The sequence below is a fragment of the Oncorhynchus mykiss genome, chromosome 16 (genome assembly GCF_013265735.2).
Source record: "Oncorhynchus mykiss isolate Arlee chromosome 16, USDA_OmykA_1.1, whole genome shotgun sequence".
Taxonomy (NCBI): Eukaryota; Metazoa; Chordata; class Actinopteri; order Salmoniformes; family Salmonidae; genus Oncorhynchus; species Oncorhynchus mykiss.
The window spans coordinates 6824494-6851993 of record NC_048580.1 but is presented as its reverse complement, the minus strand read 5'-3'; the positions used below and the strand labels follow the sequence as shown (position 1 = coordinate 6851993).

The window sequence follows — 27500 nt, the reverse complement described above, 5'->3', positions numbered from 1 at the left end:
CGGTTGTCGTGTGATGTTGTTGTGATGTCGGTTGTCTTGTGATGTCGGTTGTCGTGTGATGTCGTTGTGATGTCGGTTGTATTGTGATGTCGTTGTGATGTCGGTTGTCGTGTGATGTTGTGATGTCGGTTGTCGTGTGATGTTGTTGTGATGTCGGTTGTATTGTGATGTCGGTTGTCGTGTGATGTTGTTGTGATGTCAGTTGTCGTGTGATGTTGTTGTGATGTTGGTTGTCGTGTGATGTTGTTGTGATGTCGGTTGTATTGTGATGTCGGTTGTCGTGTGATGTCGGTTGTCGTGTGATGTTGTTGTGATGTCGGTTGTCGTATGATGTCGGTTGTCGTGTGATGTTGTTGTGATGTCGGTTGTCGTGTGATGTTGTTGTGATGTCGGTTGTCGTGTGATGTCGTTGTGATGTCGGTTGTCGTGTGATGTCGGTTGTCGTGTGATGTTGTTGTGATGTCGGTTGTCGTGTGATGTCGGTTGTCGTGTGATGTTGTTGTGATGTCGGTTGTCTTGTGATGTCGGTTGTCGTGTGATGTCGTTGTGATGTCGGTTGTATTGTGATGTCGTTGTGATGTCGGTTGTCGTGTGATGTTGTTGTGATGTCGGTTGTCGTGTGATGTCGTTGTGATGTCGGTTGTATTGTGATGTCGTTGTGATGTCGGTTGTCGTGTGATGTTGTTGTGATATCGGTTGTCGTGTGATGTCGTTGTGATGTCGGTTGTCGTGTGATGTCGTTGTGATGTCGGTTGTCGTGTGATGTTGTTGTGATGTCGGTTGTCGTGTGATGTCGTTGTGATGTCGGTTGTATTGTGATGTCGTTGTGATGTCGGTTGTCGTGTGATGTTGTTGTGATGTCGGTTGTCGTGTGATGTTGTTGTGATGTCGGTTGTCGTGTGATGTCGTTGTGATGTCGGTTGTCGTGTGATGTCGTTGTGATGTCGGTTGTCGTGTGATGTCGTTGTGATGTTGGTTGTCGTTGTGATGTCGGTTGTCGTGTGATGTCGTTGTGATGTCATTGTCGTGTGATGTCGTTGTGATGCCGGTTGTCGTGTGATGTCGTTGTGATGTCGGTTGTCTTGTGATGTCGTTGTGATGTCGGTTGTCGTGTGATGTCGTTGTGATGTCGGTTGTCGTGTGATGTCGTTGTGATGTCGGTTGTCGTGTGATGTCGTTGTAATGTTGGTTGTCGTGTGATGTCGTTGTGATGTCGGTTGTCGTGTGATGTTGTTGTGATGTCGGTTGTCGTGTGATGTTGTTGTGATGTCGTGTGATGTCGTTGTGATGTCGGTTGTCGTGTGATGTTGTTGTGATGTCGGTTGTCGTGTGATGTCGTTGTGATGTCTGTTGTCGTGTGATGTCGTTGTGATGTCGGTTGTCGTGTGATGTTGTGATGTCGGTTGTCGTGTGATGTCGTTGTGATGTCGTGTGATGTCGTTGTGATGTCTGTTGTCGTGTGATGTCGTTGTGATGTCGTTTGTCGTGTGATGTTGTTGTGATGTCGGTTGTCGTGTGATGTTGTTGTGATGTCGGTTGTCTTGTGATGTCGGTTGTCGTGTGATGTTGTTGTGATGTCGGTTGTCGTGTGATGTCGTTGTGATGTCGGTTGTCGTGTGATGTTGTTGTGATGTCGGTTGTCGTGTGATGTCGTTGTGATGTCGGTTGTATTGTGATGTCGTTGTGATGTCGGTTGTCGTGTGATGTTGTTGTGATGTCGGTTGTCGTGTGATGTTGTTGTGATGTCGGTTGTCGTGTGATGTCGTTGTGATGTCGGTTGTCGTGTGATGTCGTTGTGATGTCGGTTGTCGTGTGATGTCGTTGTGATGTTGGTTGTCGTTGTGATGTCGGTTGTCGTGTGATGTCGTTGTGATGTCATTGTCGTGTGATGTCGTTGTGATGCCGGTTGTCGTGTGATGTCGTTGTGATGTCGGTTGTCTTGTGATGTCGTTGTGATGTCGGTTGTCGTGTGATGTCGTTGTGATGTCGGTTGTCGTGTGATGTCGTTGTGATGTCGGTTGTCGTGTGATGTCGTTGTAATGTTGGTTGTCGTGTGATGTCGTTGTGATGTCGGTTGTCGTGTGATGTTGTTGTGATGTCGGTTGTCGTGTGATGTTGTTGTGATGTCGTGTGATGTCGTTGTGATGTCGGTTGTCGTGTGATGTTGTTGTGATGTCGGTTGTCGTGTGATGTCGTTGTGATGTCTGTTGTCGTGTGATGTCGTTGTGATGTCGGTTGTCGTGTGATGTTGTGATGTCGGTTGTCGTGTGATGTCGTTGTGATGTCGTGTGATGTCGTTGTGATGTCTGTTGTCGTGTGATGTCGTTGTGATGTCGTTTGTCGTGTGATGTTGTTGTGATGTCGGTTGTCGTGTGATGTTGTTGTGATGTCGGTTGTCTTGTGATGTCGGTTGTCGTGTGATGTTGTTGTGATGTCGGTTGTCGTGTGATGTCGTTGTGATGTCGGTTGTCGTGTGATGTTGTTGTGATGTCGGTTGTCGTGTGATGTTGTTGTGATGTCGGTTGTCTTTTGATGTCGGTTGTCGTGTGATGTTGTTGTGATGTCGGTTGTCGTGTGATGTTGTTGTGATGTCGGTTGTCTTGTGATGTCGGTTGTCGTGTGATGTTGTTGTGATGTCGGTTGTGGTGTGATGTTGTTGTGATGTCGGTTGTCTTGTGATGTCGGTTGTCGTGTGATGTCGTTGTGATGTCGGTTGTATTGTGATGTCGTTGTGATGTCGGTTGTCGTGTGATGTCGTTGTGATGTCGGTTGTCGTGTGATGTTGTTGTGATGTCGTGTGATGTTGTTGTGATGTCGGTTATCGTGTGATGTCGTTGTGATGTCGGTTGTCGTGTGATGTTGTTGTGATGTCGGTTGTCGTGTGATGTCGTTGTGATGTCGGTTGTCGTGTGATGTTGTTGTGATGTCGGTTGTCGTGTGATGTCGTTGTGATGTCGGTTGTCGTGTGATGTTGTTGTGATGTCGGTTGTCGTGTGATGTCGTTGTGATGTCGGTTGTCGTGTGATGTTGTTGTGATGTCGGTTGTTGTTGTAATTTGGTCTGGTGACATTTTTTGTTGCGATTCGTAGATAGAAGATCACTGCCAGATTGTATGAAACAAACACACAGACACAGATTGTACTGAATGAACTGTCCCTGGGGCGTAGATAGAGGGTTGGTGACCTAGAATGTGTGGGGTTGGATAAGACAAGCAGAAAAATTGGTTCTATTTCCTTGCTGTCAAAATGTAATAAAAGATGTCCTCTATCCGTCGTTTTGGGAATTTGACGCTCCCTGACTGTCTGGGTTTCATTGTTGGGTGATTTTTATCTGAACACAAGAAACTGCATGAATGTAGATACTAGAGGTCGACCGATTAATCGGGATCGGCGTTTAAAAAATCATAATCTATCGACCTCTAGTAGATACATGATGATTCATAGAGTTTCTATTTGGTTTTAGTAATTTTTTCCTCCATAAATATTTTTTGGGTTCTCTCCAAGTGTTTTATAAATGTCATAATATGTGTCACTCAAACTACCAGCGGGCCGGACCACCTTCCGTCCGTCTGTCTACTCTTTATCCTCTTTATAATTGATCTATTTTATTCTCATTCTTTGTCCTCCATCTTTCTCTCTCTGTCCTCTCGCTCTATCCTCTTTCTCTCTCTTTCTCTCTGCCTCCTCTGTCTCTCTATCCTATATCTCTCTCTGTTCTCTATCTCTCTGTCCTCTATCTCTCTCTTTCTCTGTCCTCTATCTCTATCTAGCTCTCTGTTCTGTCCTCTATCTCCAGCTAGCTCTCTGTCCTCTATCTCTCTGTCCTCTATCTCTCTCTTTCTCTGTCCTCTATCTCTATCTAGCTCTCTGTCCTCTATCTCTCTGTCCTCTATCTCTATCTAGCTCTGTCCTCTATCTCTCTCTTTGTCTGTCCTCTATCTCTAGCTAGCTCTCTGTCCTCTATCTCTCTGTCCTCTATCTCTCTCTTTCTCTGTCCTCTATCTCTATCTAGCTCTCTGTCCTCTATCTCTCTGTCCTCTATCTCTATCTAGCTCTGTCCTCTATCTCTCTCTTTGTCTGTCCTCTATCTCTAGCTAGCTCTCTGTCCTCTATCTCTGTTCTCTATCTCTCTCTTTCTCTGTCCTCTCTGTTTCTCTATTTCTCTCTGTCCTCTATCTCTATCTAGCTCTCTGTTCTCTATCTCTCTGTCCTCTCTCTCTCTGTCCTCCATCTCTTTCTCTCTGTCTCTCTGTCCTCTATCTCTATCTAGCTCTCTGTTCTGTCCTCTCTCTATCTATCTATCTATCTATCTCTCTCTCTCTCTCTCTCTCTCTCTCTCTCTCTCTCTCTCTCTCTCTCTCTCTCTCTCTCTCTCTCTCTCTCTCTCTCTCTCTCTCTCTCTCTCTCTCTCTCTCTCTCTTTCTGTCTCTTTCTGTCTCTCTCTCTCTCTCTCTTTCTGTCTCTCTCTTTCTGTCTCTCTCTCTGTCCTCTATCTCTCTCTCTGTCCTCTATCTCCCTCTCTCTCTCTCTGTCCTCTATCTCTCTCTCTCTCTCTATGTCCTCTATCTCTCTCTCTCTTTCTCTCTGTCTCTCTCTCTCTCTGTGTCCTCTATCTCTCTCTCTCTTTCTATCTCCCTCTGTCCTCTATTTCTCTCTTTCTCTCCATCTTCTATCACTCTCAGTCTCTCTCTTGTCTCCTCTCTCCCTCTAGTTCTCCTCTCTACTATTTACCTAGGCCCATATGCCTATGTTCTCCTACTTTTAGGTCAGTTGGTCCTCTGACTTTGAGTTGAATTGTTACAGGTGGTGTAGAGTAGCGCTGAATTGACTCTTCGCTATGTCCCGGCCTAGAATTCTGGGCAACCAATCACAGCGTTCCGGTAGATAGCAACTTTCATTAACCAATTAATGAATTAGCTCGAGTCCCGACGCCTCGGAATCACGTCTGAAATGCATGGATACCAAACGCGGGAAATGCCAAAAAACGTTTCATCAAATCAGAAATTGTTTACCAGGGATACTTGCGAATGTGATTTCTGAAATACAGAGCCTGTTAGAGTATTTTTTTAAATCCAAAATTATACTTTTGTTGCATTGTTTTTGCTGGCTGGTTACTTAGTTCATTGTTGGCCACCATTGAACACATTGCTAACGCTAGCTAGCTAGCCAGTAAATACAACTTTTTTTAAAAAAACAAATATATGTTAGCTGGCTCAGTTATCTACAGTATATTATGAATGTAGCTCTTCTGTCGACGTCAGGATACAATTTGAGAGCAGTGGTTAGCTCCAGTAGTGGTCAGTAGCTTTAGCTTCATTCTGAGCAGTGGCTAGTCACACTACAGACTTTGTTACCAGGTTACCGTTACCAGGTTACCGTTACCAGGTTACCGTTACCAGGTTACCGTGAAGCAGTTGTTAGGACCGTGGAACATCCAGGCTGCTGCGGAGATGGAGGTGCACCCGGTTAAAATGTGTTTGTTTAAATGAGTGAGAAATGGGTGTAATTGTTGCCATAGCTTCCCACTGGTAAAAAAAACAAAAAAAAAACAATCCTAGCGTTTAAACAGTCATTTTTAAATTATAAAATTACATGTGAATTCACAATGCAGATATTGTCCTGCATAATATGACCACTAGGGGACGATGCAGTTCAATCTACCGTAGTCATGACTACCTACCAGACAGCACCCACCTTACTGCTGCCCCCCACCCACTCAGCAACAATGGTAGTTAAAACAGTGGTCTCTCAATACACGGGACTTTCTGTGATGTATGTGATGGCTGTGATGGCTGTGATGTATGTGATGTATGTTATGCCTGTGATGGCTGTGATGGCTGTGATGGCTGTGATGGCTGTGATGGCTGTGATGGCTGTGATGGCTGTGATGTATGTGATGGCTGTGATGTATGTGATGGCTGTGATGGCTGTGATGGCTGTGATGGCTGTGATGGCTGTGATGTATGTGATGGCTGTGATGTATGTGATGGCTGTGATGGCTATGATGTATGTGATGGCTATGATGGCTGTGATGGCTGTGATGGCTGTGATGTATGTGATGGCTGTGATGTATGTGATGGCTGTGATGGCTGTGATGGCTGTGATGGCTGTGATGGCTGTGATGGCTGTGATGTATGTGATGGCTGTGATGTATGTGATGGCTGTGATGGCTGTGATGGCTATGATGGCTGTGATGGCTGTGATGGCTGTGATGGCTGTGATGGCTGTGATGGCTGTGATGGCTGTGATGTATGTGATGGCTGTGATGGCTGTGAGCGTGTTCACAGACGTCCAACAACACTGTTAACTCCACGTAGTGTGTGTTCGTGAGCTCACGCTTTGTACTTGCAGAGCCATCGTTGCATAATTACTCCGATCCGTCAAGATTTTGGACATGTTGTAGTCTGGATCTACACATGCCATCGGGGTTTATTGAAGCCAACATCCCACTACCATTGGCTGCTTTTCAACTGCAGCCATTGCTGTAATCAGTGATGGGATTTTTCTCTCTCTCTCGTTGCACTTTGTTGGTGTGAGGAGCCTATCTGTCTGCTGTTGGGGACCTGCTGCCAGTAACGGTTTGGGTCTCACAGGCCCTCGCTCTCAGATGGTTGTACATGTACTGACACTCAATTCCACCTCGCAAAGTTTGCAATTCCGCCGTCTTCTCGTTGAACTTCTTAAAGTTTTGCCAAAAACAGGACTTCGTTGCTATCGCTTCCCTGTCTCACTCAACGGCGTTGGCGTACGGAGTGCTTTATATTTCTTGTATATAATTGTAAAGATTCATATCTCCTCGCAACTAACCTTATAGCATTGTTGCTTTAGGTATTTATTCATATATATATATATATATATATTTTAAAATCACCGTGATGATCATCAGAACCTGCTAGTGGTAGTTAACAGCACTGTGATTTTAATTTTGTTCACGAAAAGGTAGTGTCAAACCAGTGGGCTATTCAGAAAACTAGACACAGAATCTACAGTCTCAATACAAAATTACTGTCACCAGAAACATTTACACACACACGTGCACACACACACATGCACACTCACTCACACACGTGCACACACACACATGCACACTCACTCACACACATGCACACTCACTCACACACGTGCACACACACACGTGCACACTCACTCACACACGTGCACACACACACACGTGCACACTCACTCACACACGTGCACACACACATGCACACTCACTCACACACGTGCACACACACACATGCACACTCACTCACACACGTGCACACTCACTCACACACGTGCACACACACACATGCACACTCACTCACACACGTGCACATGCACACTCACTCACACACGTGCACACACACACACACATGCACACTCACTCACACACCTGCACACACACATGCACACTCACTCACACACGTGCACACACACACACATGCACACTCACTCACACACGTGCACACACACACATGCACACTCACTCACACACGTGCACACACACAGAATGGACAGTGAAGACAGACGCCAGCGTGTCCATTAAGTATAACTTTACCTCAGTGCTGGTTCAATGATGTCCAGGCAAATGGCTGTTCTCCCCGTCGTCCCCGACAACACACGTAATAAACAACAGTTCTCAACAACCTAATTGCCTATTAAGCAACAATCCAGTCCTCCTCGCCTCCTTCTCTCCCTCCTTCCTCTAGCGGCCTCCGTTGGGCCTCCTCCCCCAGGAGACGCAGACGGACACTGTCCCAGGGGCCAGAGCTGATTGGAATGACGTCATGATTTCAACCAGCTCTGCCATCTTAGATGTTTAGATGGAGCTGTTATCCCTCGGTCAAAAGTAGAAATACAATTTTTCTGTCAGATATTTTTTTGTCTTCCTTTCTCTGCCAATAGATGGATGAATGAAATATATAATTAATTAATGATTGAAAGAAGGACTATATAATTAATGAATGAAAACCCTGCTGAAACAAACTGCATATACCAGAATACATATACCAGAATTCAAGCTGGTCCATGCTGGTCAGTGCTTGTTGTGTTTTGGACACTGGTGACCAACCTTCAATATTTTTTGGACACTGGTGACCAGCCTCTGCATTAGCATATTTGGGGACGTAGTCTAAAATCTGTTGTATTTGTGCCAACCATGAGTGGAAGTGTTGTACCAGTTTAAGTGGTTTTATCATGTTTATGACAGTTGAGCACCTAATTTGTTCACTGTCAGTTCTACAATCTTGGTCAGAGGTTGTGACAATCAGGAGTTGGACTGTGTTGCTGTGCATCTTCCAGTAACTTAATGGCAATTAGTCACTGGGAAGGTTAGTTTTCAGTAACTTCCTGTCTGCTTGCTGCAAGTAATTATTGAAATATTCACAGTTACTTAGTGTGTCACGCAGACTGGCCTGATGGTGTGACTGGAAGATCAGTTTGCTGCCAACGATGACGCCGGGTCCCGAGTGTACAGACAGACACAAATAATACTTAGTAGTCTTGTAAACACGACATTTTAGTGAAGGTATAGTCATCTACTGGTACAACACTTCTACTCACGGTTGGTACAAATACACATATATTAGACCACACTCCCTAATATGCTAATCAACTCCACCAGCGCTCCACAAGCGCAGTGATGATTGTACCTTATATTCAAAATATTGGGTTGAAAAATAAATTAAAAAAGTAAATTTACACATACCGGAATTAGCCTTAGTGTGAAAAATTATTGACTTAATTCTGAGCAGCTTTTAGCAAAGTGCAGAAATGTTTTCTCGCTATTAAATCTGTGGCCAATCTCTGTCGTGCCCACAGACCTGGTGGCATAGCAGGAAATTCAGGTCATAAGCAACCAAGATGTTGTGAGTTCAAATTCCAAGTCTCAAGTAATTCCTTTTACCGCAATAACAACTTCACTCAGCTGTAAAAAATGTATTAATTTGTTGTTGTTTACTTTACTTTTCACTGCAACCAGTAGCCTGTAGTGTACTGTAAAATTACAGAAAAAATTTACAATGTAGCATTTCATGACAACGTTAAGTGTGGAGATGGACCAATTGAAGTTGAAGATTCCCGGCGCCATTTGGTGCGTCGCAGACCCGGAGGAGGGGGGGGGGAGGGGGGGGGGGGGGGAGGAGGAGGAGGAGGGAGGGGGAGGGAGGGAGGGAGGAGGAGGAGGAGGAGGGGGGGGGGGGGAGGAGGGATGGAGGAGGGAGGGGGAGGGAGGGAGGGAGGAGGAGGAGGGGGGGGGGGAAGAGGGGGGAGGAGGAGGGAGGGGGAGGGAGGGAGGGAGGGAGGAGGAGGAGGGGGAGGGAGGGAGGAGGAGGAGGGGGAGGGAGGAAGAGGGGGGAGAAGGAGGGAGGGAGGAGGGGGAGGAGGAGGAGGAGGGGGAGGGAGGAAGGAGAAGGAGGGAGGGAGGAGGGGGAGGGATGAGGGAGGGAGGGAGGAGGGGGGGAGGGATGGAGGAGGGGGAGGGAGGATGGAGGAGGGGGAGGGAGGAGGGAGGGAGGAGGAGGGAGGGAGGGAGGAGGAGGAGGAGGGGGAGGGAGGGAGGGAGGGAGGGAGGAGGAGGAGGAGGGGGAAGGAGAAGGAGGGAGGGAGGAGGGGGAGGGAGGAAGAGGGGGGAGAAGGAGGAGGGGGGAGGAGGAGGAGGGAGGGGGGGAGGGGGGAGGAGGGGGGAGGGAGGTGATACAGAGGAGTCAATGTTCAATCCTTTTAAATTTTGAGTCACTGCCTGACAAGGTCCTGTTAGGATATATCAGTTGTCCTGTTGGAGCTTTTGTGCCGAATCCACTGCGTTTCAGGTGCATCATTTATGATCTGACTCCAGAAGAGTTCCAGGGTGTGTTGTGAGGGGTGGTGTCCCGTCCTGCCAGGCCGTTGGCACGGTGTGTACCCCAGAGAACAACTCTACCGGTGCAGGAGCAGATAGGGTCTAAGTAGTGGAATGGGGTAGTGGGTTTTAATGAGGGGTGGTGTCCCATCCTGCCAGGCCGTTGGCACGGTGTGTACCACAGGGAACAACTCTACCGGTGCATGGTGTAGGAGCAGATAGGGTCTAAGTAGTGGAATGGGGTAGTGGGTTTTAATGAGGGGGGGGGGGGGGGGGGTCCCGTCCTCCCAGCCCGTTGGCATGGTGCAGGAGCAGATGGGGTCTAAGTAGTGGAATGGGGTAGTGGGTTTTAATGAGGGGGGGGGGGGGGGGTGTCCCGTCCTCCCAGCCCGTTGGCATGGTGCAGGAGCAGATGGGGTCTAAGTAGTGGAATGGGGTAGTGGGGTTTAATGAGGGGGGGGGGGGGGTCCCGTCCTCCCAGCCCGTTGGCATGGAATGGGGTAGTGGGTTTTAATGGTGTCTAGGGCTCTATTTCACTTTCTTAGAGGAACAGACTAATCAAGATAATTTAATGTAGGTATACTGTGACTGGCATCTCTCTCCAGTACAGTAGGTAGACTGTGTCTGGCCTCACTCTCCAGTACAGTAGGTAGACTGTGACTGGCCTCACTCTCCAGTACAGTAGGTACACTGTGTCTGGCCTCACTCCCCAGTACAGTAGGTAGACTGTGACTGGCCTCACTCTCCAGTACAGTAGGCATACTGTGTCTGGCCTCATCCTCCAGTACAGTAGGTATACTGTGACTGGCCTCTCTCCAGTACAGTAGGTAGACTGTGACTGGCCTCTCTCTCCAGTACAGTAGGTAGACTGTGACTGGCCTCACTCTCCAGTACAGTAGGTAGACTATGACTGGCCTCACTCTCCAGTACAGTAGGTATAATGTGACTGGCCTCTCTCCAGTACAGTAGGTAGACAGTGACTGGCCTCACTCTCCAGTACAGTAGGTATAATGTGACTGGTCTCTCTCCAGTACAGTAGGTAGACTGTGACTGGCCTCACTCTCCAGTACAGTAGGTAGACTGTGACTGGCCACTCTCCAGTACAGTAGGTATAATGTGACTGGCCTCACTCTCCAGTACAGTAGGTATAATGTGACTGGCCTCACTCTCCAGTACAGTAGGTATACTGTGAATGGCCTCTCTCTCCAGTACAGTAGGTAGACTGTGACTGGCCTCTCTCTCCAGTACAGTAGGTAGACTGTGACTGGCCTCTCTCTCCAGTACAGTAGGTAGACTGTGACTGGCCTCTCTCTCCAGTACAGTAGGTAGACTGTGAATGGCCTCTCTCTCCAGTACAGTAGGTAGACTGTGACTGGCCTCTCTCTCCAGTACAGTAGGTAGACTGTGAATGGCCTCTCTCTCCAGTACAGTAGGTAGACTGTGAATGGCCTCTCTCTCCAGTACAGTAGGTAGACTGTGACTGGCCTCTCTCCAGTACAGTAGGTAGACTGTGAATGGCCTCACTCTCCAGTACAGTAGGTAGACTGTGACTGGCCTCTCTCTCCAGTACAGTAGGTGGCGGTGTATGCACCTAAAAGTTGTATGCGATCTGCCAATCAAGTTCCAAAGAAGAAGCAATTTCATGACAAGGAAAGAAAAACATGGTGGAAAGGGAAAGAACAGGAGGGTTCTTCAAAACCATCACAGAACCCCTCAAACCACGCCCATCATTAACATATTTCCCAGCATGCTGTCACCCCCTGACCATGGAGAGCCATTTTTTCTCTACGGTGTAGTAGGTCAGGGCGTGACTAAGGGGTGATCTAGTATATCTATGTCTATGTTCTAGTTTCTTTTTCTACGTTGGTGTTTTGTATGATTCCCAATTAGAGGCAGCTGGTAATCGTTGTCTCTAATTGGGGATCATATTTAAGTATTTCATTTTCCCACCTGTGTTTGTGGGATGTTGTTTATGTTTAGTTGCCTGTGAGCCCTTCATTGACTTCACCTTTCGTTTATTCTTTGTTGTTTTGTGCGTTTCACTAAATAAATATGTGGAAACCATATCGCTTTGCACCTTGGTCCGATAATTCTCCTAACGAATGTGACACATGCTCTACTGCTGTTAGATTTTTTTTAAATTGCTAAACGAAGATAAATTACATTTTTACATTTTCTAAACAAATCCAATCTGTGAGTTGGATTTATTGCACCCATTAATGAAAAGGTTGTTCTAGTTTACATGGTTTAGGTAGGGTCATTCACTGATCGTCCTAATCCTGCTAGTCATTCTGATTGCAGTTTGCGGGAGATAGACTTCACTTTGATAGCTAGCATAATGTGACTTGATGCTGGTTTTGCGGGTGACCAGCAAATGCTGGTAAATTTACGATCGGTATATGGTTATCAGGTGGTCACCCGCGAAAACAAAAGGAAGGCTGGTCACCCGCGAAAACACAAGGAAGGCTGGTCACCCGCGAAAACAAAAGGAAGGCTGGTCACCCGCGAAAACACAAGGAAGGCTGGTCACCCGCGAAAACAAAAGGAAGGCTGGTCACCCGCGAAAACACAAGGAAGGCTGATCACCAGTGAAAACACAAGGAAGGCTGGTCACCCGCGAAAACACAAGGAAGGCTGGTCACCCGCGAAAACAAAAGGAAGGCTGGTCACCCGCGAAAACACAAGGAAGGCTGGTCACCCGCGAAAACAAAAGGAAGGCTGGTCACCCGCGAAAACACAAGGAAGGCTGATCACCAGTGAAAACACAAGGAAGGCTGGTCACCCGCGAAAACACAAGGAAGGCTGATCACCAGTGAAAACATAAGGAAGGCTGGTCACCTGCGAAAACACAAGGAAGGCTGGTCACCAGCCTATGCTGGTCTATGCTGTTTTTTTTAGCAGGGAGATGGAATGAATGAAAGATGGAATTAATGTATGAATTAATTAATGAAAAAGGAAATTATTGAATGAAATATATAATGAATGAAATAGGTAATTCATGAAATATATAATGACTAAAAGAGGTAATGAATTAATGAATTAAAGATGTAATGAATGAAAGAGGCTATGAATGATATATGTAATAAATGAGAGGTAATGAATGAAATATGCAATGAGAGGTAATGAATGAAAGAGGTAATGAATTCATGAATGAAATATGTAATAAATGAAAGAGGTAATGAATGAAAGAGGTAATGAATGAATGAATGAAATATGTAATAAATGAGAGGTAATGAATGAAAGAGGTTATGAATGAAATATGTAATAAATGAAAGAGGTAATGAATGAAAGAGGTAATGAATTAATGAATGAAATATGTAATAAATGAGAGGTAATGAATGAATGAAAGATGTATAAATGAAGAACTAATGAATGAATGAAAGATGTATAAATGAAGAACTAATGAATGAATGAAAGATGTATAAATGAAGAACTAATGAATGAATGAAAGATGTATAAATGAAGAACTAATGAATGAATGAAAGATGTTTAAATGAAGAACTAATGAATGAATGAAAGATGTATAAATGAAGAACTAATGAATGAATGAAAGATGTAATAAATGAAGAACTAATGAATGAATGAAAGATGTATAAATGAAGAACTAATGAATGAATGAAAGAGCTTGATGTCCTCTGTCCCGTGTTGTTGTGCAGGTCTAACGGATGACAAAGTGAAGGCCTACCTCTCCCTTCACCCTCAGATGCTGGATGAGTTTGTATCGGAGAGCGTGAGTTCAGAGACGCTGGACAGATGGCACAAGAGGAAGAGCAGCGGTAGCCTGCCTGCAGGTAACTCACACACACCTCTCACGATACACTGTTACATACTGTAGGTCTCAATGGAGCACCAGCTAGTTTATAGAGGATGTGTTGTCCTTAAAGACTATAAAGACTTTATGAATTACTGTAAAACTTCAATTCAACACAGTCTCAAATAGCCGCCTGTCCCTTTTAATAGCCGGGCAACGGCCCACATTTCAGCACATAAACACCCGTTTCAAATAAACGCCGGATATAAATGAATTGTTTACGAGGTTAGCATTAATTATCATTCATTGTTTATGAGGTTTAATGTTTGATGTGTTACATTAAATAATTCAGTAATGAGTCTAACAGTTATGGCTATCATCCATTTTTATCGCCAGTAAAAAACTTCTAGCCATTGGCTGCTAACAGCTGAAAACTTCTAGCCATTGGCTGCTAACAGCTGAAAACTTCTAGCCATTGGCTGCTAACAGCTGAGATCTGCCTGCCATTGGCTGCTAACAGCTGAGATCTGCTTGCCATTGGCTGCTATCAGTTGAGAACTGCCTGCCATTGGCTGCTAACAGTTGAGAACTGCCTGCCATTGGCTGCTAACAGTTGAGAACTGCCTGCCATTGGCTGCTAACAGCTGAGAACTGCCTGCCATTGGCTGCTAACAGCTGAGAACTGCCTGCCATTGGCTGCTAACAGCTGAGAACTGCCTGCCATTGGCTGCTAACAGCTGCGAACTGCTATCCATTGGCTGCTAACAACTGAGAACTGCCTGCCATTGGCTGCTAACAGCTGAGAACTGCTATCCATTGGCTGCTAACAACTGAGAACTGCCTGCCATTGGCTGCTAACAGCTGAGAACTGCTATCCATTGGCTGCTAACAACTGAGAACTGCCTGCCATTGGCTGCTAACAGCTGAGAACTGCTATCCATTGGCTGCTAACAGCTGAGAACTGCTAGCTAACTGGCAAAGAAAAAAACAGTCAACAGCTTCGAGAGTACAGTAACCTATAAATTGCTGATCGCCCTCTAGTGGCATAAGTAAGATCTGCCAAAAATGCACAGTCAAAGAGGAGAATAATTTTTAAAGTTTTTTTTTCTTCCTTCAAAATATAGACATACTATGTCAGAATAAACGTGACACTATCTAGGTTTCCATCCAATTCGCGACAAGATTTTCATGCATAAAACAATATACACATTTTCCCATCAGAGATGTGTTTCCATCAAACGGACGTTTACAGATAGGTTGTGCGTGATGACAGTGCACTTAAAAAATAACTTTTGTGGTTAAATTGGGTTTGTGTTAAAAAAGAATTTTAAAAAGATACATTGGTTTCTATCGCATTTTAAACTTTTACTTATGTTTTTGGCACTAAAAACTGTTGTGTTATTATAGCAAATGTACCCACTGTGGTCTTGGCACGACTGCCCTAGCTAACAGTTTGCAGACACAGTGTAGGTAGGCTAGTCCCCTGCATAATGACATTATTATGGATAAGAGCGTGAATATATTAAATGTTAGCCAAGAATCGATCATCATGTCATCAGAATAAGACCCTCGATATTTATTGGAAAAGGAGAAAAGCTCATCGCCGTGCACTTTCACCACCCTGTGAAGTTCGTCAGAACTTATTTCATCTGTAGCCCTAATAAACTGCATGGTTTCCCGAACTGTATCATCGGGTGACTCCCAGGTTTCCACCGATAGTTCTCGCATAATTCATTCTACGTACGCGAAAAGATCCCAACATGTCGAACGAACACATTTTCTATCTGCTTTTATAAAATTGTTACCGGTGTTTCGTGTTCTCCGTCAGCTCGGGGATGTGACTTTTCGTCGGGTCATTTCGTCAGGTCATTTCATCGGGTCATTTCTTCAGGTCATTTCGTCGGGTCATTTCGTCGGGTCATTTCGTCAGGTCATTTCGTCAGGTCATTTCGTTGGGTCATTTCGTTGGGTCATTTCGTCAGGTCATTTCGTCAGGTCATTTCGTCAGGTCATTTTGTCGGGTCATTTCGTCAGGTCATTTCGTCGGGTCATTTCGTCCACGTGAAATGGTTGGATGGAAACGCGGTTACTGTCTGTAAATGATAACCCGTTAGTGCAGGAAATGAAGTTATTGGTTTTAAAATGCTGGAAGGGAATGCCGAAATTAAACAAGATACTATTCAAAATGAGCAAAAGCTGTGTACATTAAGGATATGGATGCCTGACTCACACAGAAGCCCGTCTCCTCTATTCAGTGCCTGTTGTGTTCGTCGATCTCAGCAAATAAAGGCTTGAGCTATTTTAAGTTTTACGCTATGAAGCTTTTATAAGAACAGAGGCAGCAAGACTGCATGTAACAACCTCTATGTAGTGCTTATGAAGACTTTATGAATGACCTATGAAGCTTTTATAAGAGCAGCAGCAGCAGGACTGCATGTAACAACCTCTATGTAGTGCTTATGAAGACTTTATGAATGACCTATGAAGCTTTTATAAGAGCAGCAGCAGGACTGCATGTAACAACCTCTATGTAGTGCTTATGAAGACTTTATGAATGACCTATGAAGCTTTTATAAGAGCAGCAGCAGGACTGCATGTAACAACCTCTATGTAGTGCTTATGCAGTGCTTATGAAGTGCGTTATGAATGACCTATAAACCCTTTATAAGAACAGTAGCAGGTCTGCAGGTAACAAAAACCTTTCCTATTCTAAGCTCACAGACCTAGCACATCCATCAATGGCCCACAGGCCTGACTGGCCCCCATCTCTCCTACTGACGTCAGAAACAACCTCCTGGGACCAGCGCCGTCCCGAAAGGGGGGCAGGGTGTTTCTGTGTGTCAGTGTGTGTGGAGGGGGCTGGCCGAGGGTGTGGCTGTGAGTTTGGTTATGTTTAGGAGAGCTGGTAGAGGTGAGATTTGTCAATGTTTTTTTTTGCCTTTTTCAGTTTTTCTACATGAGGGCTACAGACTGTAGCCAGTCAGACAATCAGCCAGGCAGTCAGCCAGTCAGCCAATCAGCCAGTCAGCCAGTCAGCCAATCAGCCAGTCAGCCAGGCAGTCAGCCAAACAGCCAGCCAGTCAGCCAATCAGCCAGGCAGTCAGCCAAACAGCCAGTCAGCCAGTCAGCCAATCAGCCAGGCACTCAGCCAAACAGCCAGTCAGCCAATCAGCCAGGCAGTCAGCCAGTCAGCCAATCAGCCAGTCAGCCAGTCAGCCAATCAGCCAGTCAGCCAGGCAGTCAGCCAAACAGCCAGCCAATCAGCCAGGCAGTCAGCCAAACAGCCAGTCAGCCAGGCAGTCAGCCAAACAGCCAGTCATCCAGTCAGCCAATCAGCCAATCAGCCAGTCAGCCAGCCAGCCAGTCAGCCAATCAGCCAGTCAGCCAGGCAGTCAGCCAGTCAGCCAATCAGCCAGTCAGCCAATCAGCCAGTCAGCCAGGCAGTCAGCCAAACAGCCAGCCAGTCAGCCAATCAGCCAGGCAGTCAGCCAGTCAGCCAGTCAGCCAATCAGCCAGGCACTCAGCCAAACAGCCAGTCAGCCAATCAGCCAGTCAGCCAGGCAGTCAGCCAAACAGCCAGCCAGTCAGCCAATCAGCCAGTCAGCCAGGCAGTCAGCCAAACAGCCAGTCATCCAGTCAGCCAATCAGCCAGTCAGCCAGTCAGCCAGTCAGCCAATAAGCCAGTCAGCCAAACAGCCAGTCAGCAAGTCAGCCAATCAGTCAGCCAAACAGCCAGTCAGCCAATCAGCCAGGCAGTCAGCCAAACAGCCAGTCAGCCAGTCAGCCAGGCAGTCAGCCAATCAGCCAATCAGCCAGTCAGTCAGCCAATCAGCCAAACAGCCAGTCAGCCAGGCAGTCAGCCAAACAGCCAGTCAGCCAGTCAGCCAATCAGCCAGTCAGCCAGGCAGTCAGCCAATCAGCCAGGCAGTCAGCCAATCAGCCAGTCAGCCAAACAGCCAGTAAGCCAATCAGCCAGTCAGCCAGTCAAAGAGTATTATTATATCTTGTGTTCTTCATTTAGTCATTTAGCAGATGCTCTTATCCAAGTTGAACGTTTTATTAGTTGTGTGTACAGGATAAGCATGGTCTACACTGAGTATACAGGATAAGCATGGTCTACACTGAGTATACAGGATAAGCATGGTCTACACTGAGTGTAGAGGATAAGCATGGTCTACACTGAGTGTACAGGATAAGCATGGTCTACACTGAGTATACAGGATAAGCATGGTCTACACTGAGTATACAGGATAAGCATGGTCTACACTGAGTGTAGAGGATAAGCATGGTCTACACTGAGTGTACAGGATAAGCATGGTCTACACTGAGTATACAGGATAAGCATGGTCTACACTGAGTGTACAGGATAAGCATGGTCTACACTGAGTGTACAGGATAAGCATGGTCTACACTGAGTATACAGGATAAGCATGGTCTACACTGAGTGTACAGGATAAGCATGGTCTACACTGAGTGTACAGGATAAGCATGGTCTACACTGAGTGTACAGGATAAGCATGGTCTACACTGAGTGTACAGGATAAGCATGGTCTACACTGAGTGTACAGGATAAGCATGGTCTACACTGAGTGTACAGGATAAGCATGGTCTACACTGAGTGTACAGGATAAGCATGGTCTACACTGAGTGTACAGGATAAGCATGGTCTACACTGAGTGTACAGGATAAGCATGGTCTACACTGAGTGTACAGGATAAGCATGGTCTACACTGAGTGTACAGGATAAGCATGGTCTACACTGAGTGTACAAAACATTAAGAACACCTGCTCTTTCCATGGGAACAGACTGACCAGGTAAATCCAGGTGAAAGATATGATCCCTTATCGATGTCACCTGTTAAATCCACTTCAATCAGTGTAGATGAAGGGGAGGAGGCGGGTTAAAGAAGGATTTTTAAGTCTTGAGACATGGATTGTGTATGTGTGCCATTCAGAGGGTGAATGGACAAGACTAAATATTTAAGTACCTTTTGAACGGGGGTATGGTAGTAGGCGCCAGGCGCACCGGTTTGTGTCAAGAACTGCAACGCTACCGGGTTTTCCACGCTCAACAGTTTCCTGTGTGTATCAAGAATGGTCCACCACACAAAGGATATCCAGCCAACTTGACACAACTTTGGAAATCATTGGAGTCAACATGGGCCGACACCTTGTAGAGTCCAATGCCCTGACGAATTGAGTCTGTTCTGAGGGCAAAAGGGAAGGGGTGCAACTCCATATTAGGAAGGTGTTCTTAATGTTTTGTACACTCGGTGTACATCGTCCAATCAAAATGCTTACTTGCAGGTTCCTTCTGGACAATACAACAACAATAATAAATAATACAAGATAAGAATACCAACATATACCAACAAGTAAAGGGCTCAGTAGAATAGAATAAACATTTTAGCATCAGGATAATACAAGAAGGCACATTTTACAGTCCAATATTTACACGTGTTTTGGGTATTTATTTTTTAATTGAACCTTTAAGGGGGGGGGGGGGTGGCAGTGTATACATTTGAGCAGTATAAGAAGAGTCAGCGGTTGTGATGTGTGTTACGGTGCGGAGAATCACAGCAGGTGGTCAGTCCAGTTCAAGTGTTCAGCCAGTCTGATGGTTTGTAGATACCAACAGGTCCAGAGACAGTTTCTATCAGACCTAATGCTCTGATACAGTCTGATGGTTTGTAGGAGAGAAACTGTCTCTGAGCCTGTTGGTATCAGACCTCATGCTCTGATACAGTCTGATGGTTTGTAGAGAGAAACTGTCTCTGAGCCTGTTGGTATCAGACCTCATGCTCTGATACAGTCTGATGGTTTGTAGGAGAGAAACTGTCTCTGAGCCTGTTGGTATCAGACCTCATGCTCTGATACAGTCTGATGGTTTGTAGAGAGAAACTGTCTCTGAGCCTGTTGGTATCAGACCTCATGCTCCGATACCATCTGCCCGACTATAAGGAAGAGATCAGCTCGCGGCTGGGCTGTGTGGGGTTCTTGATGATGCTACAGGCCTTCCTCTGGCACCATTTCAACTAGTCCTGAATGGGTGGAAGCAAGGTCCCCGTGATGATGTTCACCACCCGCTGGAGGGCCTTGCGGTCGTGGACGAAGCAATTCCCGTACCAGGCCGTGATGCAACCGGTCAGGATGCTCTCGATGGCGTAGCGGTAGTATTTGGAGAGCAGCCAGCCGCCTTAGAAAGTAGAGACGCTGTTGCGCCATCTTGACCAGAGTGGTGGTGTTGTTGGTCCATGTCAAGTCCTCTGTGATGTGGACTCTGAGGAACTTAAAACTGCTGACTCTCTCTACTGCAGTACCATTCACGTGGATTGGGGTATGTTCCCTCCTCTGATTCCGGAAGTCAACAATTAACTCCTTTCTTTTGCTGACGTTGAGGGAGATGTTGGTGTCAAGACACCACATTTGCCAGTTCACTTACCTCCTCCCTATAGGCTGACTCGTCGTGGTTGGTTATCAGGCCTGTAACCGTGGTGTCGTCAGCAAGCTTGGTGGTGTCGTGCAAAGCCATGCAGTCGTGGGTGAACAGGGAGTACAGAAGAGGACTGTGGATACAGTGGAGGTAAACCTAGGCATTGAGGGATGATGAGAGAGATATTGTCTCTAGAAACATCATTTAAATGAGGTGATGTCATCGCATGTGTGGGAGGTGGAACTGAAGGGTTGGATAAGGTATAGTGAGCAGGGCTAGAGGCTCTATAGTGAAATAAGACAATAAACACTAACCAGAACAGCAATGGACAAGGCATATTGACATTAGGGAGAGGCATGCGTAGCCAAGTGATCATAGGATCCAGTGAGTAGTGAGGTTGGTTGGAGACACAGCGATTCAGACAGCTAGCAGGCCGGGGCTAGCAAGCTAGCAGACGGGCCTCAGAGGGACGTCGTGACGGAGGAAGTCTGTTTATAGCCTCCTCGTGCATTACGTCGGTAAACCAGTTGTTATGGATTAGTAAGGTTCCGTGTGGTAAAGGGGACCAGCCCAATTGGCAAAAATAGGTAAAGTGGACCAAGAAATTGTCCGATGGACATATTCAGCTAACAGTCGATATGCTCTAGACAGCTAGCGGGCCGCGGCTAGCAGGTTATCAGATGGGCATTCAGGGGACGTCGCGACGGAGGGGCCAGTTGAATAACCCCCTCGGGCAGATCTCCATTGAGAGGGGTTTAATCAGCTCCAGCTGTTCATCATTGAGACGGGTTTGATCAGCTCCAGCTGTTCTCCATTGAGACGGGTTTGATCAGCTCCAGCTGTTCTCCATTGAGAGGGGTTTGATCAGCTCCAGCTGTTCTCCATTGAGAGGGGTTTGATCAGCTCCAGCTGTTCTCCATTGAGACGGGTTTGATCAGCTCCAGCTGTTCTCATTGAGAGGAAGCCTTTCTCTGTTGTTGACGTCAGCAAGTCTGTAATCCAGGCCAGTGCACACACACACACACACACACACACACACACACACTCCCCAGAAAAACAAGCAGGTCATTGTGCCCTCTTCCTTATTATGGTGCATTCTGGGAAGTGTAGTCAGGTAGAAGGTGTTCTGTCCTAGACGGGAGTTGGTCAGAGGGGGCAGGGCCAGGGCTGTTATGTTTGCCAGACTGATGACGAAGTACGCCCTCTCTCTGTCACTCTCCCTATCTCTGTTTCTCTCTCTCTCTCTCAATCTCTCTTTCTGTCTCTCTTGTTCTCTCTCACTTTGTCTCTGTCTCTTTTTTTCTCTGTCTCCTTTTCTCTCTCTCTCTCTCTCTCAATCTCTCTTTCTGTCTCTCTTGTTCTCTCTCACTTTGTCTCTGTCTCTTTTTTTCTCTGTCTCCTTTTCTCTCTCTCTCTCTCTCTCAATCTCTCTTTCTGTCTCTCTTGCGCTCTCTCACTTTGTCTCTGTCTCTTTTTTTCTCTGTCTCCTTTTCTCTCAATCTCTCTTTCTGTCTCTCTTGCGCTCTCTCACTTTGTCTCTGTCTCTTTTTTTCTCTGTCTCCTTTTCTCTCTCTCTCTCTCAATCTCTCTTTCTGTCTCTCTTGCGCTCTCTCACTTTGTCTCTGTCTCTTTTTTTCTCTGTCTCCTTTTCTCTCTCTCACTCTATCTCTCTTTCTGTCTCTCTTGTTCTCTCTCACTTTGTCTCTGTCTCTTTTTTTCTCTGTCTCCTTTTCTCTCTCTCTCTCTCTCTCAATCTCTCTTTCTGTCTCTCTTGTTCTCTCTCACTTTGTCTCTGTCTCTTTTTTTCTCTGTCTCCTTTTCTCTCTCTCTCTCTCTCAATCTCTCTTTCTGTCTCTCTTGCGCTCTCTCACTTTGTCTCTGTCTCTTTTTTTCTCTGTCTCCTTTTCTCTCAATCTCTCTTTCTCTCTCTTGCGCTCTCTCACTTTGTCTCTGTCTCTTTTTTTCTCTGTCTCCTTTTCTCTCTCTCTCTCTCAATCTCTCTTTCTGTCTCTCTTGCGCTCTCTCACTTTGTCTCTGTCTCTTTTTTTCTCTGACTCCTTTTCTCTCTCTCTCTCTCAATCTCTCTTTCTGTCTCTCTTGCGCTCTCTCACTTTGTCTCTGTCTCTTTTTTCTCTGTCTCCTTTTCTCTCTCTCTCTCTCAATCTCTCTTTCTGTCTCTCTTGTTCTGTCTCACTTTGTCTCTGTCTCTTTTTTTCTCTGTCTCCTTTTCTCTCTCTCTCTCTCTCTCTCTCAATCTCTCTTTCTGTCTCTCTTGCGCTCTCTCACTTTGTCTCTGTCTCTTTTTTTCTCTGTCTCCTTTTCTCTCTCAATCTCTCTTTCTGTCTCTCTTGTTCTCTCTCACTTTGTCTCTGTCTCTTTTTTTCTCTGTCTCCTTTTCTCTGTCTCCTTTTCTCTCTCTCTCTCTCAATCTCTCTTTTCTGTCTCTCAATTTAAATTTTATTTGAAGGGCTTAATGGCATTGGAAACGTTGTTAACATTGCCAAAGAAGTAGATAATAAGTAGATAATAACCAAAAGTGAAATAAACAATACAAATGTACATTAAACATTACACTCACAGAAGTTCTAAAAGAAAAAAGACATTTAAAATGTCATGTTATGTCCAAATAGTTGAAGTACAAAAGGGAAAATAAATTAGCATAAATATGGGTTGTATTTACAATGGTGTGTGTTCTTCACTGGTTGCCCTTTTCTTGTGGCAACAGGTCACAAATCTTGCTGCTGTGATATTGGCACACTGTGGAATTTCACCCAGTAGATATGGGAGTTTATCAAAATTGGGTGTCTTTTCTAATTATGTGTGGATCTGTGTAATCTGAGGGAAATATGTATCTCTAATATGGTCATACATTGGGCAGGAGGTTAGGAAGTGCAGCTCAGTTTCCACCTCATTTTGTGGGCAGTGAGCACATAGCCTGTCTTCTCTTGAGAGCCATGTCTGCCTACGGTGGCATTTCTCAATAGCAAGGCTATGCTCACTGAGTCTGTACATAGTCAAAGCTTTCCTTAAGTTTGGGTCAGTGACAGTGGTCAGGTATTCTGCCAGTGTGTACTCTCTGTTTAGGGACAAATAGTCAATATTACTAAAGCAGCAATGTATACAATATACATTGTAATAAAATAATGAAGAAAAATAATATCCCCACTAGTATAATTTATACCTCTAATATCTCTACCATCACCACTAGTATCATTTATACCTCTAATATCTCTACCATCCTCACTAGTATCATTTATACCTCTAATATCTCTACTACTACCATCACCACTAGTATCATTTATACCTGTAATATCTCTACCATTACCCCTAGTATCATTTATACCTCTAATATCTCTACTACTACCATCACCACTAGTATCATTTATACCTCTAATATCTCTACCATTACCCCTAGTATCATTTATACCTCTAATATCTCTACTACTACCACTACCACTATTATCATTTATACCTCTAATATCTCTACTACTACCACTACCACTAGTATCATTTATACCTCTAATATCGCTACTACTACCATTAGTATAATTTATACCTCTAATATCTCTACCATCCTCACTAGTATCATTTATACCTCTAAAATCTCTACTACTACCACTACCACTAGTATCATTTATACCTCTAATATCTCTACTACTACCACTAGTATCATTTATACCTCTAATATCTCTAATACCATTACCACTAGTATCATTTATACCTCTAATATCTCTACTACTACTATTACCACTAGTATCATTTCTACCTCTAATATCTCTACTACCACCACTAGTATAATTTATACCTCTAATATCTCTACTACCATCACCACTAGTATCATTTATACCTCTAATATCTCTACTACTACTATTACCACTAGTATCATTTATACCTCTAATATCTCTACTACCACCATTACCACTAGTATCATTTACACCTCTAATATCTCTACTACTACCATCACCACTAGTATCATTTACACCTCTAATATCTCTACTACTACCATCACCACTAGTATCATTTATACCTCTAATATCTCTACTACTACGATCACCACTAGTATCATTTATACCTCTAATATCTCTACTACTACTATTACCACTAGTATCATTTATACCTCTAATATCGCTACTACTACCATTACCACTAGTATCATTTATACCTCTAATATCTCTACCATCACCACTAGTATCATTTATACCTCCAATATCTCTACCATCACCACTAGTATCATTTATACCTCTAATATCACTACTATTACCACTAGTATCATTTATACTTCTAATATCTCTATTACTGCCATTAGTATAATTTATACCTCTAATATCTCTACCACCATTACCACTAGTATCATTTATACCTCTAATATCTCTACTACTACCATCACCACTAGTATCATTTATACCTCTAATATCTCTACTACTACTATTACCACTAGTATCATTTATACCTCTAATATCTCTACTACTACCATTACCACTAGTATCATTTATACCTCTAATATCTCTACCATCACCACTAGTATCATTTATACCTCGAATATCTCTACCATCACCACTAGTATCATTTATACCTCTAATATCTCTACCATCACCACTAGTATCATTTATACCTCTAATATCTCTACTACCATTACCACTAGTATCATTTATACCTCTAACATCTCTACTACTACCATTAGTATAATTTATACCTCTAATATCTCTTCTACTACCATTACCACTAGTATCATTTATACCTCTAATATCTCTACCATCACCACTAGTATCATTTATACCTCGAATATCTCTACTATCACCACTAGTATCATTTATACCTCTAATATCTCTACTACCATTACCACTAGTTTCATTTATACCTCTAATATCTCTACTACTACCATTAGTATAATTTATACCTCTAATATCTCTACTACTACCACTACCACTAGTATCATTTATACCTCTAATATCTCTACTACTACCATTAGTATAATTTATACCTCTAATATCTCTACTACTACCATTACCACTAGTAGCATTTATACCTCTAATATCTCTACTACTACCACTACCACTAGTATCATTTATACCTCTAATATCTCTACTACTACCACTAGTATCATTTATACCTCTAATATCTCTACTACACCACTACCACTAGTATCATTTATACCTCTAATATCTCTACTACTACCATTAGTATAATTTATACCTCTAATATCTCTACTACTACCATTACCACTAGTATCATTTATACCTCTAATATCTCTACTACTACCACTACCACTAGTATCATTTATACCTCTAATATCTCTACTACTACCATTAGTATAATTTATACCTCTAATATCTCTACCCCAATTACCACTATTATCATTTATACCTCTAATATCTCTACCATCACCACTAGTATCATTTATACCTCTAATATCTATATCACCACTAGTATCATTTATACCTCTAATATCTCTACTACTACCATTAGTATAATTTATACCTCTAATATCTCTACTACTATCATCACCACTAGTAGCATTTATACCTCTAATATCTCTACTACTACCATCACCACTAGTATCATTTATACCTCTAATATCTCTACTACTACCATTACCACTAGTATCATTTATACCTCTAAAATCTCTACTACTACCATTACCACTAGTATCATTTATACCTCTAATATCTCTACCATCACCACTAGTATCATTTATACCTCTAATATCTCTACCATCACCACTAGTATAATTTATACCTCTAATATCTCTACCATCACCACTAGTATCATTTATACCTCTAATATCTCTACTACTACCATTAGTATAATTTATACCTCTAATATCTCTACTACTACCATTACCACTAGTATCATTTATACCTCTAATATCTCTACTACTGCCATTAGTATAATTTATACCTCTAATATCTCTACTACTATCATCACCACTAGTAGCATTTATACCTCTAATATCTCTACTACTACCACTACCACTAGTATCATTTATACCTCTAATATCTCTACTACTACCACTAGTATAATTTATACCTCTAATATCTCTACCCCAATTACCACTATTATCATTTATACCTCTAATATCTCTACCATCACCACTAGTATCATTTATACCTCTAATATCTCTATCACCACTAGTATCATTTATACCTCTAATATCTCTACTACTACCATTAGTATAATTTATACCTCTAATATCTCTACTACTATCATCACCACTAGTAGCATTTATACCTCTAATATCTCTACTACTACTATTACCACTAGTATCATTTATACCTCTAATATCTCTACTACTACCATTACCACTAGTATCATTTATACCTCTAATATCTCTACTACTACCATTACCACTAGTAGCATTTATACCTCTAAAATCTCTACTACTACCATTACCACTAGTATCATTTATACCTCTAATATCTCTACCATCACCACTAGTATCATTTATACCTCTAATATCTCTACCATCACCACTAGTATAATTTATACCTCTAATATCTCTACCACCATCACCACTAGTATCATTTATACCTCTAATATCTCTACTACTACCATTAGTATAATTTATACCTCTAATATCTCTACTACTACCATTACCACTAGTATAATTTATACCTCTAATATCTCTACTACTGCCATTAGTATAATTTATACCTCTAATATCTCTACTACTATCATCACCACTAGTAGCATTTATACCTCTAATATCTCTACTACTACCATCACCACTAGTATCATTTATACCTCTAATATCTCTACTACTACCATTACCACTAGTATCATTTATACCTCTAATATCTCTACTACTACCATCACCACTAGTATCATTTATACCTCTAATATCTCTACCACCATCACCACTAGTATCATTTATACCTCTAATATCTCTACTACTACCATTAGTATAATTTATACCTCTAATATCTCTACTACTACCATTACCACTAGTATCATTTATACCTCTAATATCTCTACTACTGCCATTAGTATAATTTATACCTCTAATATCTCTACTACTATCATCACCACTAGTAGCATTTATACCTCTAATATCTCTACTACTACCATCACCACTAGTATCATTTATACCTCTAATATCTCTACTACTACCATCACCACTAGTATCATTTATACCTCTAATATCTCTACAAATTATTTTTTTTATTTACTGCCAGGGCCCAATATTACACTGTTAAGGTTCTGTTGAAGACCTTCTTTGGTCGGTGATAGTAGAACCAAATCATGTCCCTCTCTCTCTTTCTGTCTCTGTTTATAGCTGGGAGCCACAGAGAAACAGACTGGCTGCCTGGATTGTGAATCACAGTGTGTGTGTTGGAAAAAAATGGCAAACAAATCAAACTAAATGATTGGATGTTATTTATCTTTGTGTAGCATAAGATTATTAAATACATCAATCAATGTACATGTAAAACAACAATTACAAAAAAACAACCTGCAGTAGAGGATGCTGGGAAAAAAAAGTGAATTTGTTATCATAAC

General features: G+C 43.5%; 1 protein-coding gene across 2 annotated transcripts in view; it reads left to right on the top strand.

Annotated features, from left to right (window-relative positions):
• Window positions 1–27500, top strand: part of LOC110491266 (cAMP and cAMP-inhibited cGMP 3',5'-cyclic phosphodiesterase 10A) — a 107530-nt gene that overhangs the window by 26931 nt on the left and 53099 nt on the right. For both annotated transcript variants that reach the window (XM_036946057.1, XM_036946055.1), the window contains exon 2: window positions 13476–13610. In XM_036946057.1, the coding sequence (XP_036801952.1) occupies window positions 13476–13610 (135 nt within the window). The remainder of the gene's footprint in view (window positions 1–13475; window positions 13611–27500) is intronic.